This window comes from Amphiura filiformis, chromosome 20, assembly GCF_039555335.1.
Source record: "Amphiura filiformis chromosome 20, Afil_fr2py, whole genome shotgun sequence".
Lineage (NCBI taxonomy): Eukaryota > Metazoa > Echinodermata > Ophiuroidea > Amphilepidida > Amphiuridae > Amphiura > Amphiura filiformis.
The window spans coordinates 60,633,617-60,647,967 of NC_092647.1; the positions used below are offsets into that span (position 1 = coordinate 60,633,617).

General features: G+C 36.8%; 1 protein-coding gene across 1 annotated transcript; it reads right to left on the reverse strand.

Moving 5' to 3' along the window:
• Positions 1 to 4,321: 4,321 nt before the first annotated feature.
• Positions 4,322 to 7,496, reverse strand: LOC140142422 (uncharacterized). The gene is made up of 2 exons (XM_072164392.1): positions 7,441 to 7,496; positions 4,322 to 5,699 (listed from the first exon to the last, which is right to left on the reverse strand). Exons 1-2 carry the CDS (start codon positions 7,494 to 7,496, stop codon positions 4,322 to 4,324), a joined length of 1,434 nt encoding a protein of 477 aa, XP_072020493.1.
• Positions 7,497 to 14,351: the final 6,855 nt, after the last annotated feature.

Sequence of the window (14,351 nt, forward strand, 5' to 3'; positions counted from 1 at the left end):
AGGCTTGGGAATTTCCAAGTTCTCATCATGTGTATTAATACTGGGGATTTCCCAGGGCCTGATATATAAGAAAAGGTAAACATATTTCTTCACAGTTTATAGTGTTGATCTGGGCTAGCTAGCTAATATGCTTACAGTCCAATTCCTTCAAAGAAAGGAAATTGCAAACCAGAAATATTTTATGTAGTCAAAGTACTACTATTTACCAGTGTTGTCGGAGAAGATCTAGAATACGTCAAAGAACGTTATTCTTCCAAGAAAGGAATATATTCTTCTGCCGATTTGAAGTCTGGTTAAAGGAGCAACACAACTGTCAAAATAAGTGGGGACAACTGCATCGCAGTCCTGCTTCCTGAAGATATTGTGTGAAAGGTGGAAATAGCACCAAGTTTGGAGAAAGCAGCGCAAGGAGTTAAATTTGGAGAACTGCGCAAGGAGTTTAGCATAGGAGAACAGCGCAAGGAGTTTAGTATAGGAGAACTGCGCAAGGAGTATAAACGTGTTTGGAGAACACCATTTTCGTATAAGGATTTTATACGCAAGGATTTATCAATGCAAGTGTACAAAGGACTTCACTGATTTTCGCAGGACAAGTGAATAAGGATATTACATCAGTCGTCCAGAACATTGCAAGAACTTTATGATCACCAAGAAGAAGAATGCTGGCTAAGTGCTAAATAGTTAAAGAGTGATTATATTTGATTATTACGTATGTGCATTTGTTGTCATATATTGTACCAATCATAACTGTCTTTCAATTAAAGACTTAGATTTTATTAGCTTAATCAAACAGTGTATTTGTGTTGTGCATTCGTGTTAATTTGGGTAAAAGGTGATTTTGGCCTTGAGTCAAGTACGACTCGTAACAATGAAATGAGGATAGGGCTGAAACCTGTATTCGTCAAGGAGGCAACCAGGTAGAGGGCAGAGCAGCACAGTAAACTCACTTCAAAAGAACCAAAGACAAACAAAACAGCCCTTTTCAGGGCTACCCTTTATTCCAAAAAGAGAAATGACTTATGTTGTCAATAAAAAGAAAGCAAGAAACAATAAAGTAAGAAAGTAAGAAACATAATAAAACAAAAAGGCATAAAATAACCGAGAAAAACATAAGTAATTGCAAGTATAGTAAAAGAAGTCCCATCCCACATCAATTTCGCCCAAATTAATAACACTTAACAAAATCCATAACCATAAGCCCACCGGTAAAGGCCATTCCCTAAAATAAAGTTGTTATTTTATAAAGTTATCATCGAGGAATGTTTTATATTCATGCATGGTATATGCACTTTTCAATATTTGAAATATAGCCAAACCTCCTCCGTGGACAGAGTGAAAAACTGATACATTTCTTTAAAGGGCATATTTTCAAAAGTTATGAGCCGATTGAAATAATTGTTTCGGCTTATTAAAGCTAACGGGTAAAGACTTCTTTACATACCAACATATAAACTTGATCAACTTTTCTGAAATAGTAGAAAAGAGGGCGCAATGAGGGGCCTCTTTTTTTTCTTCACGGCAGTGAAATGATGCCACTTGCCCCAACATCTCATATGCACAGTTTATCCCTTACATGCCATGTGTCTTGAATAGCTTGTAGCCCACCAACCTTGTGGTTAAGAGTCTAGGAAATTATTCCTAATATCGCATACCCTAGTTTGTATGCCTTTATCTAATCCTGCCCTACATGACAGGGACTAAATTATCCCTTAAATTTGGTGATGAGTTGTTGAGTGTAGTAATTGAGTAGCCTTTTTTTTATAAACATGTTTGTAATTGGCTTATAGGCATCACATGCTGACAATACACATAACTGATTGGTTAATCAAAGCTAGGTAGGCAGTTCATGGTCAGTATACTGAATGTTTACTTTGTGATTAGGTCTATCTGTATTGAAAACTACACAATGGGCTAGTACTTCAGAAAACTACATGGCACAAAACTAAGTCCATTATCTATAGTTAATTGAATGTTTATTGACTCTTGTAATAACCCAGCAATGTGTGTATAAACCTGTATGATATATTTTCTGTTACAAAATATTAATTGGTGTTAAGTATGAGACAAATATCCCTGACAAAAGCTAGCAAGACCAAGACTATTTGTTTACATAGATTGCATCTGTATAGAAAATCATATTCAACAAATTTAAGATATTGCCAACATGTAATAATAGTGGACATTTTGATACAATTTTCTTCGTAGTTATAGCCAAATTTGTTTCCTGTGGGTGGCTTTAAAAATTGTTTTCCAAAAGTTAAGCCTCATATCACTTATTTATTTTCGTATTAAAGTGCAAAAGTATGTTAATAGATATGAATATTAAATGTTAGACCAAAGTAGCTCAAAGTACTATCTGAGAATATATACATTGTATAATAATCACAGGTATAAAAGTCGCAGGTACTATACACCTGATCCGTGACTTGTCTTTTTTTGAAGACAACTTCTTGTTTATGGGACATCCTGTATTATAGAAATGAATAAAATAAATAAATAAAATAAATGAATAAATAGGCCTATGCCTAAATAAATCAAAAGATAAATAAAAAATATGAATTATTCAAAATAAATAAATAAATAAATAAATAAATAAATAAATAAATAAATAAATAAATATATAAATAAATAAATAAATAAAGAAAGAAATAAAGAAATAAATAAAGAAAGAAAGAAAGAAAGAAAGAAAGAAAGAAAGAAAGAAAGAAAGAAAGAAAGAAAGAAAGAAAGAAAGAAAGAAAGAAAGAAAGAAAGAAAGAAAGAAAGAAAGAAAGATGTACATTAAATAAATATAAAAAATAAGATACATTGTAGATAAATAATGAGATACTTTTAATAAATAAATAAATAAATAAATAAATAAATAAATAAATAAATAAATAAATATAAACACAGATATTATTACATTTCACCTGAAGATCGCTTTGGCGTGAAACACCGTGTTGTGAAATGTGATACTTCTACTTCTTAAATAAATAAATAAATAAATAAATAAACAAATATCAGAATTAGGACATTCCTCGTATTCAGAACACAAGTTTGGTGTGTCTCATGTGCTCTCAGGTGTCACACAAAATACTGTGCAACCGAATCGTATAATAGAGAAATATAGAAATGAATTAAAAAATAATAATGAATAAATAAATAAATTGATAAATAAATAAATAAATAAATAAATAAATAAATAAATAAATAAATAAATAAATAAATAAATAAATAAATAAATAATAGATAAATAAAACAAATAGATAATAACTAAACTAAATAACTAACTTACTAAATAAATAGATATAAATAAATAAATAAATAAATAAATAAATAAATAAATAAATAAATAAATAAATAAATAAATAAATAAATAAATAAATAAATAAATTGTTATGTCCCTCCAATATATTCCACAATATTTATTAAAAGTTATGTATTTTGTCATAAAACATTAGTTTTCACTTGTTTTGATATTTATCTCCATTTGTTTGAATTTGGAATATTCTGGAGATTCATAGAATATTCTAGAATGCTAATGATTAAAGTGAACAAGAAATTTATATCTAGTAATGCGTAGAAGTTTCTGGAACATAATAGAATCGATTTATAGAATGGTAAGTATATCAGATATAGTGCTGGCACTATATCAATAATCATGGTACAGCTAGTACACAATGAATCTAATTGGTTTGTGTTGAGGTAATGTGTTATTTTTAGAACTGATGTATACAGACTAATGAGTCTGATTGGCTTCTGGTGATGCATGGAAATAAGAGAATAAGATTATTCTCTTATTTCCATGGGTGATGTAATGGTCTATTTTAGGAAATAATGTAATGTGCCATATATGGGATGATCAAATGTTGTAATATGCCATAAATAGTTAAAATTGTTCTGGAAAGATAAGAAATGATAAACCGTATAAATCTTGGATGGGAAATGATCTTGAGAAGCTGTATGAAGTTCTAAGAGGGTACTCGGTGTTAGCCAGTATTGGTACAAAGTTACAATAATTGAAGTCTTCAAACGTCGGTTCGCAGTTCTTTTGTGTTGGAGAGAATAAAATACGTCAAAGGCCGTAGTAGAGCTAATAGTGCTCGATTGTTCTGTCGACTTAAAGAAGAGACAGACTGAAATATCTCCATCATCGAACTGTTGTATTTTGCTGCACTTGCTGGACATATAGTGTGTTATCTGTCTGTCAAGTGGAGCAGAAAACATAGAAGACAATTTGGAAAGCACTAGCATAGCAGCTAGGATAGCGAAAACATACTAGTCATCAGGAGGTTGGACTGAGATTGTGGTAAACCATCTTGAGTCGGAGTCGAGAACTTTAACATTCATGTCCTTCAGAAGTGAGGTGAGCCCCTACAGGGGAAGAAGGTCTTTTATGTTCAGTGAGGCGCTTGCGGAGCGGTCTTTCAGTTTCGCCCACATACTGGGACTCACAGTTGTTACAAGTAATCCCATATATAACACACGACCGGTCGCACTTCTTGGGCTTATCCTTGGGAGCCACCAGCATACGTCTAATGGTGTTGGTAGGCTTGACATGAACTTGAACGCCAGCTTTGCGTATGGTACGACTAAGTCCTTCGGTGACACCCTGTATGTAGGGGATGGTGATACTGCCTACCGGGGCGGTGTAATCCGGCCTTCTGGGTTTGGGAGTGATCTTATTACTCGCGAGCGAGTCCCAGACCTGCTTAGTGTACCCACAAATTGAGAGTGACTGTTGGATGTGATCTAGTTCCTTATTCAGAGTTTCATTATCCGAAGAGATGGTGTGAGCGCGATGTTTCAGAGTACGAATGACTCCCAGCTTGTGTTGAAGTGGTTGGTTGCTGTCAAAATGGAGGTACTGGTCTGTATGAGCATGGACATATTCTCTTATTTCCATGGTATGAGTACTTTTGCGATACACGCTAAAGCTTAAACTCCCATTCTCGTTCTTGTGAATCAATGTGTCCAACATAGCAATGCGAGAGTCTTGTTCATGTTCAACAGAGAATTTGATCGCTGGGTGAATCGAGTTCAGGTGATCAGTGAAGCTGTCAACAACCGATCTCTTGAGTATCACCATGGTATCATCGACATAGCGACCATAGAACACTGGAGGCGTGGGGAATGATGACAGCGCCAGTTCTTCAAAATGTTCCATAAAAAGGTTGGCTATGATGGGGCTAACAGGAGACCCCATCGCAGCGCCCTCACATTGCGAGTAGAATGCGCCATTATGGATGAAATATGTGGTCTTGAGGCACACCCCCAACAAGTCCGAAATCTGTTGCGGCGTCAAACTAGTGCGTTCAGGCAATGAGGTATCATTCGTTAACAGATCATGAATAATACGAAGGCTTTCGTCAACGGGCACACTGGTAAAAAGAGCGGTAACGTCGTACGATAGCAGACACTCATCATCGGCGACAATAATGTTAGAAAGTTTGTCCACAAGATCAGCACTGTTCTTCAAGTGCCTGTCAGTTTTTCCTACTAAAGGAGCGAGGAGGTCCGCCACATATTTCGCAGAGTTGTAAGTGATAGAGCCACAGCTGGCAACAATTGGGCGAATGGGGCACGAAGCCTTGTGGATCTTGGGCAATCCGTAAAATTTCGGTACATCAGACGAAGTTGGATACAGTCTACGGTACGTGGGTACATTAATAGCACCACTGTCTCTCAAGGATTGCAACACACTAACAAGTTGTTTGCTGTACGAGGAAGTAGGGTCATTGAAACGGTAAATCTTATTTATCTGAACCTGACCCTCCTTAAGCCTACGTTTCCATTTGAACTTCTTTCTTTCTTTTTAGTTTCTTCTACATGGGCCAATTTTGTTCCATTTAAAAAATTCTACTGCTAAGCTTGCGATTTTCCGTTGACCATGCTTTTTTATTTATTCAATCCCGTTCCCGTTATTTTCTAAATCTGTCCTTTCTTACATTTCCCTTTTAGCTTCTTTTTTTATTTGCTGCATATCTTGTGATTTTCCGTTTTCATGTTATTTATTTAATTCTGTCCTCAGTTTAATAGCCTTTTTATTTAAATTTCCTGATCTTATTATAGCTTTTTTCTTACATTTCCTGAAGAGTTTCTTTCTTTCCTTCATTAGCCTATTTTATTCCCGTTTTCATTTTGTGACTAACTATAACCCACATACTCGTACAGCCTGTTTGTCCTCATTTTGTTTTCTTTTTTATTTATAGTAGGCCTACCTCTTCATGTTGTTTGTACTTTTCGCCCAGTTATAAATCCGCGTTCAGCAAGTCATCATCACGACACTTGTAAACAAACCGTGCTCGAATTTGATTGACAGATGACGTCAGACGCGATAAATTGTTTTTTATCTTTGTCTTTCATTATAGTAACTGATTACTTTTTTTGTTTACCTAGTATAGCAACGGACCACATTTTCACTGATTTTGAGGCCAATTCTTGACCGTTTTCAACCAAATTTTCGCATTACCGTCTCGGTATATTCCTCGATCTCCCGTATGAATTTGGTGACATTTTGGATCGAAACTGACGGAGCCTTTATGTGCATACATAGATAGATACATACATACAACATTCCCCTATTTATAGTAAGATTGGTGAAGAGCGGATGATATAAATCTAGTATTATAATTAAAGACCGAATTAAAAAGACTAATTTGCGTCTGACGACATGACAAAGGCGCGTGATTGGTTGCTGACCTGCGCAGTATGGCATTTTTGGTCTGATTGACAGGACGTCATACGCAATCTAGTCTTTTAATTCGGTCTTCAATTATAGGTTCAAATGTCGTTGCTGAAGACATCATGGCAGAGAAGAGTACTGGGGCAAGAAACAATCTTGCTTGACTGCATTTTGGTAATAAGGTAGATGATACAGCTTGATCTTATACACTAGCCATCATGAAACTGACGAACAATGAGGTGAGGAATTTATCACGGCAACCAAATTTTACCATGATCTTCACAGTCCTTCGCGGCTGAACGTGTCAAATGCTTTAGTCAAGTCTACAAATTTGACACTTTTCTTCAAGTTTGTAAGCTGCAAAGTTCATATCAATAGTACCGCGATTTTGTCTAAAAGCCACATTGACTCTAAGTAGGTGCAGCAGCAAGAGATGAATTGGCATATACCTGGGGCAGACGTCTGATATCCTCATCTTTGATGGAGGAAAGTTGATTGAGAATCTTGAAATGCGCTACACGTCTTCTGCGAATCTCACAAATTTTGCTATTAGTGTAGTACCATCAGCAGTCAGGAGAGATGAGGTACCAGAGGGTTGTGATCCATATACCGCTTTGATTGCATCACAGAATAGCTTTTGAGTTTTTGGTATTTGCATACTTCTGGCTTTCCTTAGCTTTACGTTTGAGACCGATATTGTTTCATCGTTCAGAGTTTAGAAATTTTAGAAAAGGCGGCCTTCTTTGAGGATGAAGATTATTGTTGTCACTTACATATTCTCTGAGGAGGCGATGTTTCTCGTCCAGAAGCTTTTTGATTTCTTCATCATTTTTATCAAACCAATCTTGATGTCTGCGTTTGATACAGTCATGAACTTTTTTGTGCTGCGGAGTAGGTAGTATTCCTGAAAACTGACCAATCTTCCTCAATGTCAACTGAATCTCGGGTTAGGGATTCCAAACGGCTATCCAAAGTTTTGGTAAAATAATGTCAAAGACCCCTGTCCTTTAAAGTTCTTTAAGCCAAAGATGGAGCCATCTTGCCTTTTGGGCGTCTGGGAGGCTGAATCCGGATGTTGAGTTTGAGATGGTAAGATGGATGATCGGCCCAGCATTCAGCTCCACTCATGGATTTTGTAATATGCGAATCTTGGCTATCTCTCTTCCTAACAGTCAATCAGATGCCAGTGTCTTGATGTGGTATGCATCCAAGATATTTTCGTGCGATTGATAGTTTCAGACTGAATTGATGATGAGTAAAGCATGAGCTATCATGCCAAGTTTGAAGAAGTAAAAGATCATTGATGTTGCATTTTCCAATACCATTTTTGCGGGCAGGTTTGCATTAACCAAACTCAAACCCTAACTTAGGGGTGAGGGTACAGCTGGATTACAAGCTCAACTGGGGAGAAAATGTAGCAAACACAGTTAATAAAGCAAATCGGACATTGGGTTTCCTCAGAAGAAACTTGTGGTTTTGTCCGGGGGAAGGGAAGTCTACTGCATATGCATCCAGTCCTAGAGTACGCCAGTTGTGCGTGGGACCCATACAGAGCAGGACTAATAAACAAACCTGAAAGTGAAAAGAGAAAAGCTTTAAAATATTGCACAGGGGACTACCAAAAAGAAAACAGTATCACTCAAATGTTAGAAGATCTCGGATGGGACACTCTAGATGTCAGAAAGGAAAGAAATCGTTTAACGATGTTTTACAAAATTCAAAACGAGATGGTTGCAGTCTGATATTCAAACCTGTTCTGCTGCGGGGTTAAGAAGAAATCACCACCTCCATGTTGATATTATATTCCATTCATCAAGAAGCATGTCTATAAAAACTCATTTGTCCCAAGAACTAGCAAAGCATTAAATTCCCTTACTCAAACCACTATCAGCCTCATCTTTAAATATAGTTTCAAGAAGAAAAACCTCTAGCATGCCAGTCACCAAATAGTCTGTAGCGATTTGTGGTTTTATCGCCCTGCTGACTGCACCTTCAGAAGGTTCGTTCAGGCCAACAACACCATTCCAGGCCTCGTGATCTGTGCCGATATTCTGACATTGAAGTCCCCAAGAATGACGAGCTTGTGTGTAGAACCTAAGTCTGCATAGAGCTCATCCTTGACATCATATGGATTTATAGTAGTCATGGTTGGTATAAACGCACTATGATCTAGACAGATTTCTTTGCAGATGGGAGCTTCAAGGTCATCAGTCATTAATACCATTTTGGGAGACTTGAAAGTTTCTTGAAATGGTGAGATTTAATTGCAAAGCCAGAATCTGCGACGCTCAGCTTATCACGACCACTCCAAACGGCCGAAGGTGTAGCCAGTACAAACCCGTACAATAATAACGACATCTCGAAACTGCCAACTAAGCTCACTAAGGCTATACGTATATCGGGTCTGTTTGAATATCCAGTGTCCATTAAAGTGTGGATATTTCACGCACCAACTGCGATCGGTGTATAACTTTTAACTTTCTTATTGTTTCGACCACTGAGGTGGGGATTCCAGTCATCTACGGTAGGCTAACCAGTGTTATCCTTAGATGGAGCAGACAATGTTTAGGGCTTTTTCTATACGCTACACTAGCTTGAACCTGAAATCACGAAGAAGTGTCCCAAGGAAAGTTAAACAGATTTGAAACCTTCAGGTGGTCACAAAACAACCCGGTCATAACAAACTCGAAGAACAAAAAGAATCTCGTTTGTTTCTGTGACCTGGACTTTTGACCTTACATCTCAATGAGCCACCAAGATCCCATGAATAACTCATTTTCAATGTCAGCTAAATTTAATGTCGGGATCATAAGGCCCTTCACAATTGATTCCAAGTTTACTGTTCAAGATTTTTAAAATAGGATGAGGTGACTTTTAATTATTAATTATTAATTATCTATTATTTTCTTTATTTAGTAATCAATATCACAACCAATTATCAACCTGTTTTGACGGGAGTCGGCATTTAATTATTTTATTAATATGCTTACTTTTACACATTGATGCAGTTATAAGGTGCAGTTATGCTGTTTGTTTATTCATCATTATTGTTGATGTGATTCATATGTTAGAAAGTAGCAAGTAAAAGTCATTAAAAGTTATTTTAAAGGAGAAAATCCAAAATAAAAATAAAATAATTAAATATTTTGCAATTTTCAATTTTGGACGCGGGCGGTTAACAGTAAACTAAGAATTTAGTGTGAAGGGCCTAAATTGAGAATTGATTGTGAAAAGCCTAATGAGCACCGTACCAATGCAATGATAAATATACGATGATTCCCCTGGAGGCTCTATATGTGGGTCGTTAAGGGAGCCAGTGACGATCATGATATATGAGCGCATGACGCTTAAGTATGTTTCCCTTGAGGGGGTATACAACGCCAGATCCGCGTCAGATACTGTACATGCATATTATGATGACTGAGTGAGTGAGATACAAGATCTTACAAGGAACTAGAGGTTCTGTCATATCTGGAGCAAATATGGGAGTGAAACATAAATTGATGGAATGTTGGCTATAAATATCCAATACCTTCTGAGCTCCCATATCAAATGTCAGTTTTCATTACCCGTTGGATTGAAGAATGAAAATGGCATAGCTTATTATGGTTGCATGTGTCTGAGAAATTGGCACAGGACGTGAGTGACAGCAGTCATGGCAGTGGATCCAGGATTTGAAGAATGGTCAACTTATAGAGGTTGAGGCTAAATTGGGTTAAAACGGATTGATTGAGAGGTGTGTGTGTGTGGGGGGGGGCTAGGCTGTGGGGCATATTGTGAGTGTGTTTGTTTTCACCTTTGTGATGATATCCTGAGACAGGAAAGAGGTTTGCTTTATGCACACATCAAATATATAACAGCACAATAAAAGATGTTTCGTGCATTTGTGTGTAGTGGCTGATTTAGGGTGGGTGAGTGGGTGGAGTGTTATAGAGCGGACCAATTTGAAAGTTTTCAAAATTTATATAATACGAATGTGACTCTATGGGGCGATGTTTGAGTTAGCATTAGTTTTCCTACATTAGTGGAACAAATGTTTTTTGGCATCCTTTTACACCTCAAAGAATTAACTAGATTCAATTTTTTCTAGGCCACCAGTGGTCGAAGGTCATACATAATTATGTATGTATGACATTTTGACCTATTTGACCGTTTTATTCCTGAACTAACACCGTCTGATGAGCATGATGAGAGGAATAATTTGAGATTATACCACATAATCCCGGCACATAATAGGTTTCCGGGATGGGACTACTTAAAAGTTTCGGCCCATTGTGACCTTCGACCCCTCGTAGGAACCACAGGGGCATATAAGGGGGGGCACTTCAATATGAAATGGATCTAGGTGTAGGGCTGGCACTTTAGCAGTAAGGGGCATTCGGTGAGAGCAAAATGTAAAAAATATGGGGTCATTGGGTGAGAGCATGATTTTTGGCATTCAGGTGAGACCAAATGTAAAAAATATGGGGTCATTGGGTGAGAACATGACTTTTGGAACCTTTGGGTGAGAGCCGAAACAGCGTCAAAAAACCTCCAAAATCAAAATTTTAGTTCAAAAAGGCTTCAAATTTCTTTGTTTTTTCAAAAATAGGTAACAAAATCAGTAATAAATGAAAGTTGTTGTTCAAATTGAAAAGTAAGGGTCTTTGGGTGACAGATCAAATGGAAAAATAAGGGGTCTTCGGGTGACAGAACATGTGTTCGTAAAAAAATATGGGGTCTTTGGGTGAGAGCGACGCTGAAAAGGGGGTCTTAACAGCCCTACATACGGGTCACCTCCAAAGTGGGAGTGCCCCCCCCGGGGCATATAATCCATTCCCTGGGCTGATCTCGTGTGCATGAAATGTCCCCTAAGTTACTCTTCACAATTGTTGAGTAGAATGAGACCTTACCAAAAAGTGAGGTTATATAATAATATTGTTTATTGGAGAACACTTTCAAAACAGTGACACACGCTAAAAGCAGTGCATTACAACTTAAGAGCAAGATATACAATAGGATACATGAACATCCCAAATATAAAAATAAATAAGCAATACATTGATACAGTATATAGGGTGCACAACTTATAAGTTCCCCCTAATGCTTTTTGAAAGAAATCGAAAACTATTTAACGAAATGTAAAATTGTAAAAAGTTATGAGTAACCTTATTTGTTTTACAAAATCTGTATTGTTTTAGAGTTGCCTCCCTTGGACTCAGATGCAACTTTTAACACTGTTAAAAACGGTGTCTTTTGTTTACATAATGAACCATTGTGACCACACGCAATGACGCGTTCACGCGTGACACTATAATTTGGACCATATGTGTAAAACAAATCAGACTACCAATACCATTTTACACGTTTGCATTTCGTCAAATATTTTACGATTTATTTTTAAAAGTATTTAGGGGGGAACTTATAAGTTGTGGACCCTATATTACAGAGTTAAATCGTAAGAAGTTCAGTTCTATATACCCATGCACGTTTAAGATACGATTTGCGATGATTTGCGTCACAACTTATCTTGACACCCTTAAAAGAGTCACCGAGCATTAGATGGAGCTTGGTGTCAGGGTCTCCAGTAGAATAATTATATTGCATCTATATCCATTCTATAAACCAAAACTATTTAAACCACGTGAATTATAAGCCTTATCAGTGTAAATGGCACGTTTGTGACATTCATTTACGCCACAGATCACATCAAGTTGTCATACTTGTCACATTTTAATCATGCCCTACTTCATGATACTATAATGCTAAATTAGTCTCATTCCCCATCCCATAGTTCTATTATCTCCATTCGAGAATCGTAACCCAAAGGTTGACCTCGAATTGTGGAGTATGAGTTTTTGTACCAAACATTTCAAATATCATTTTATGAATGAACACGTATTAATTGTGTCCAGACAGATGAGTATTAAATGTTTGAGATAATAGCATAGTCTGAGGCCAGGAAGGTGAGGATGTATAATATGGGCAAAATTCATTCGGTGAGTAGTCACAAACAATGCCCACGACTTTTGATACATATTTTTAACACATTCGTGTTCGTCAACTATAGCTTTATTCTCTGCCGCCTTCGCTGCACACCGGTTTCACCAAATAGTTATCGATAGCGGTTTTCATCGTCCTGCTGACTACACCTTCAGAAGGTTCGTTCACGCCAACAACACCATTCCAGGCTTCATGATCTGTGCCGACATTCATTATGTGTTATGTGGAGTGAGTGGAATTACACTGATGGTGGAGGAGAATACTAGCTTTATCAGATGGTATAATTCTATCAAGCATAGAGAATTTGCGAAATTCAGTTCAAAAGCACAAACTTCAACGTCTAGAGAATTATAGACGATGTATTCAAAACCACTCTGACATTAAAGTCTCTAGAAGTCAAAGTGAACGCGAAAATCTACAGTGAGCCGTAAATGTTGAACGAAAATACGTCAATTTAAGAACAATTACCCTCTTTTGTATTATCTCGTTAAAAGATCAATTATTGGAGACCTAATTTGGTTTGGATAAAAGCATGCAATATGTTGTTGAAAATTACTGATTGAATTAGGTTAACATAATTTTCTGTTCCAAACGTCAAGCTTGGTATACACTTTTGGTGTGTGCTCATGACGTACACATATTCAGTTTGCGAATTTTTTTTAATAACTTCAACGGCAAGAGGGGATTAAGGTCCCGTATAAATGGTCTGTTATTACTGGAGCGAGAAGTGTAGCATACTTCTGGAAGAGTAAAGTAGGTGCATATATTCTTAAATAGAACATGTCATTGGTTGATCATTTTAACACAAATAAATTTCGTGTGATTTGCTTGCATTTCTCCAGTTTAATATCATACTTGACCATCTTAGTTTAAAAATGGCGAATTGTTACGCGCTTCGGGCGAAATAGGTTCCAAAAGGTTATTCTGGGAACGATACACGATAATTCGTTTCACGGATTTTACACCAACATTCATCTCACCAATGTCATGATGAAAGTTACGCCACTAGTGTCCCCACTTATGAAATCCTATACAAGTCACGGGATCAAAGAGGGCCCGTAATCCGGGCTGTAATCCCGTATGTTCATGATACCCCTGGGCCCGTTATGGCTCTCGGCTGCCCTGTTCGCCATCTACCGCATTAATTTCAGTACACATGTAATTCACTCGGTTAAAAAAGACCCAGTTCTTCTTTCCCATCGAATAACAGCATAGATGTTGCGGACTGGTCGTTGTACACAGCAGGATATGCAAGAATCCGGCTCATGAGGTATGAAAATCAATGGAGACAATATAAATTGGAGCACTCCTTTCAAACACTCGCATGGTGAACGGGGGTGAATGTATCACAATAACACTTGCATTCTTAAAGTGTAGTAAATGAAAAGATAAAAATAAAGCTAGCGAGGGTTATAGAAGTTAGAAAAATCAGTAGTATTATTATTCTTTATTATATGCTTTTCATTTCTTTTTAAAATAGAAATTATATGGAGATGATTTCTTTTGCTTCTAATATTTCATTTCTCATATTGCATACAAATACAATATAATGCAGAAAGGGAATCTCAGATGGAAAAAATTATTCAAATAAAGCGGACATCGCCGTCAACCTGGTAAACCACTTCACCAAGATGTGTTCGACTATTGTTGGACGTAGCTCTCTTCGTGCCCTTTTATTCTATCGCTTGTATTTCTTATCCAA

Bases quoted from the DNA above. Each gene is read 5' to 3' on its own strand.
- LOC140142422 (XM_072164392.1), bottom strand. From the start codon at position 7,496: ATGATGAAGAAATCAAAAAGCTTCTGGACGAGAAACATCGCCTCCTCA. The intron at 5,700-7,440 runs GTAAGTGACAAC...TTCCTCGTACAG, and splicing joins ATCGCCTCCTCAGAGAATAT to CAAACAACTTGTTAGTGTGT.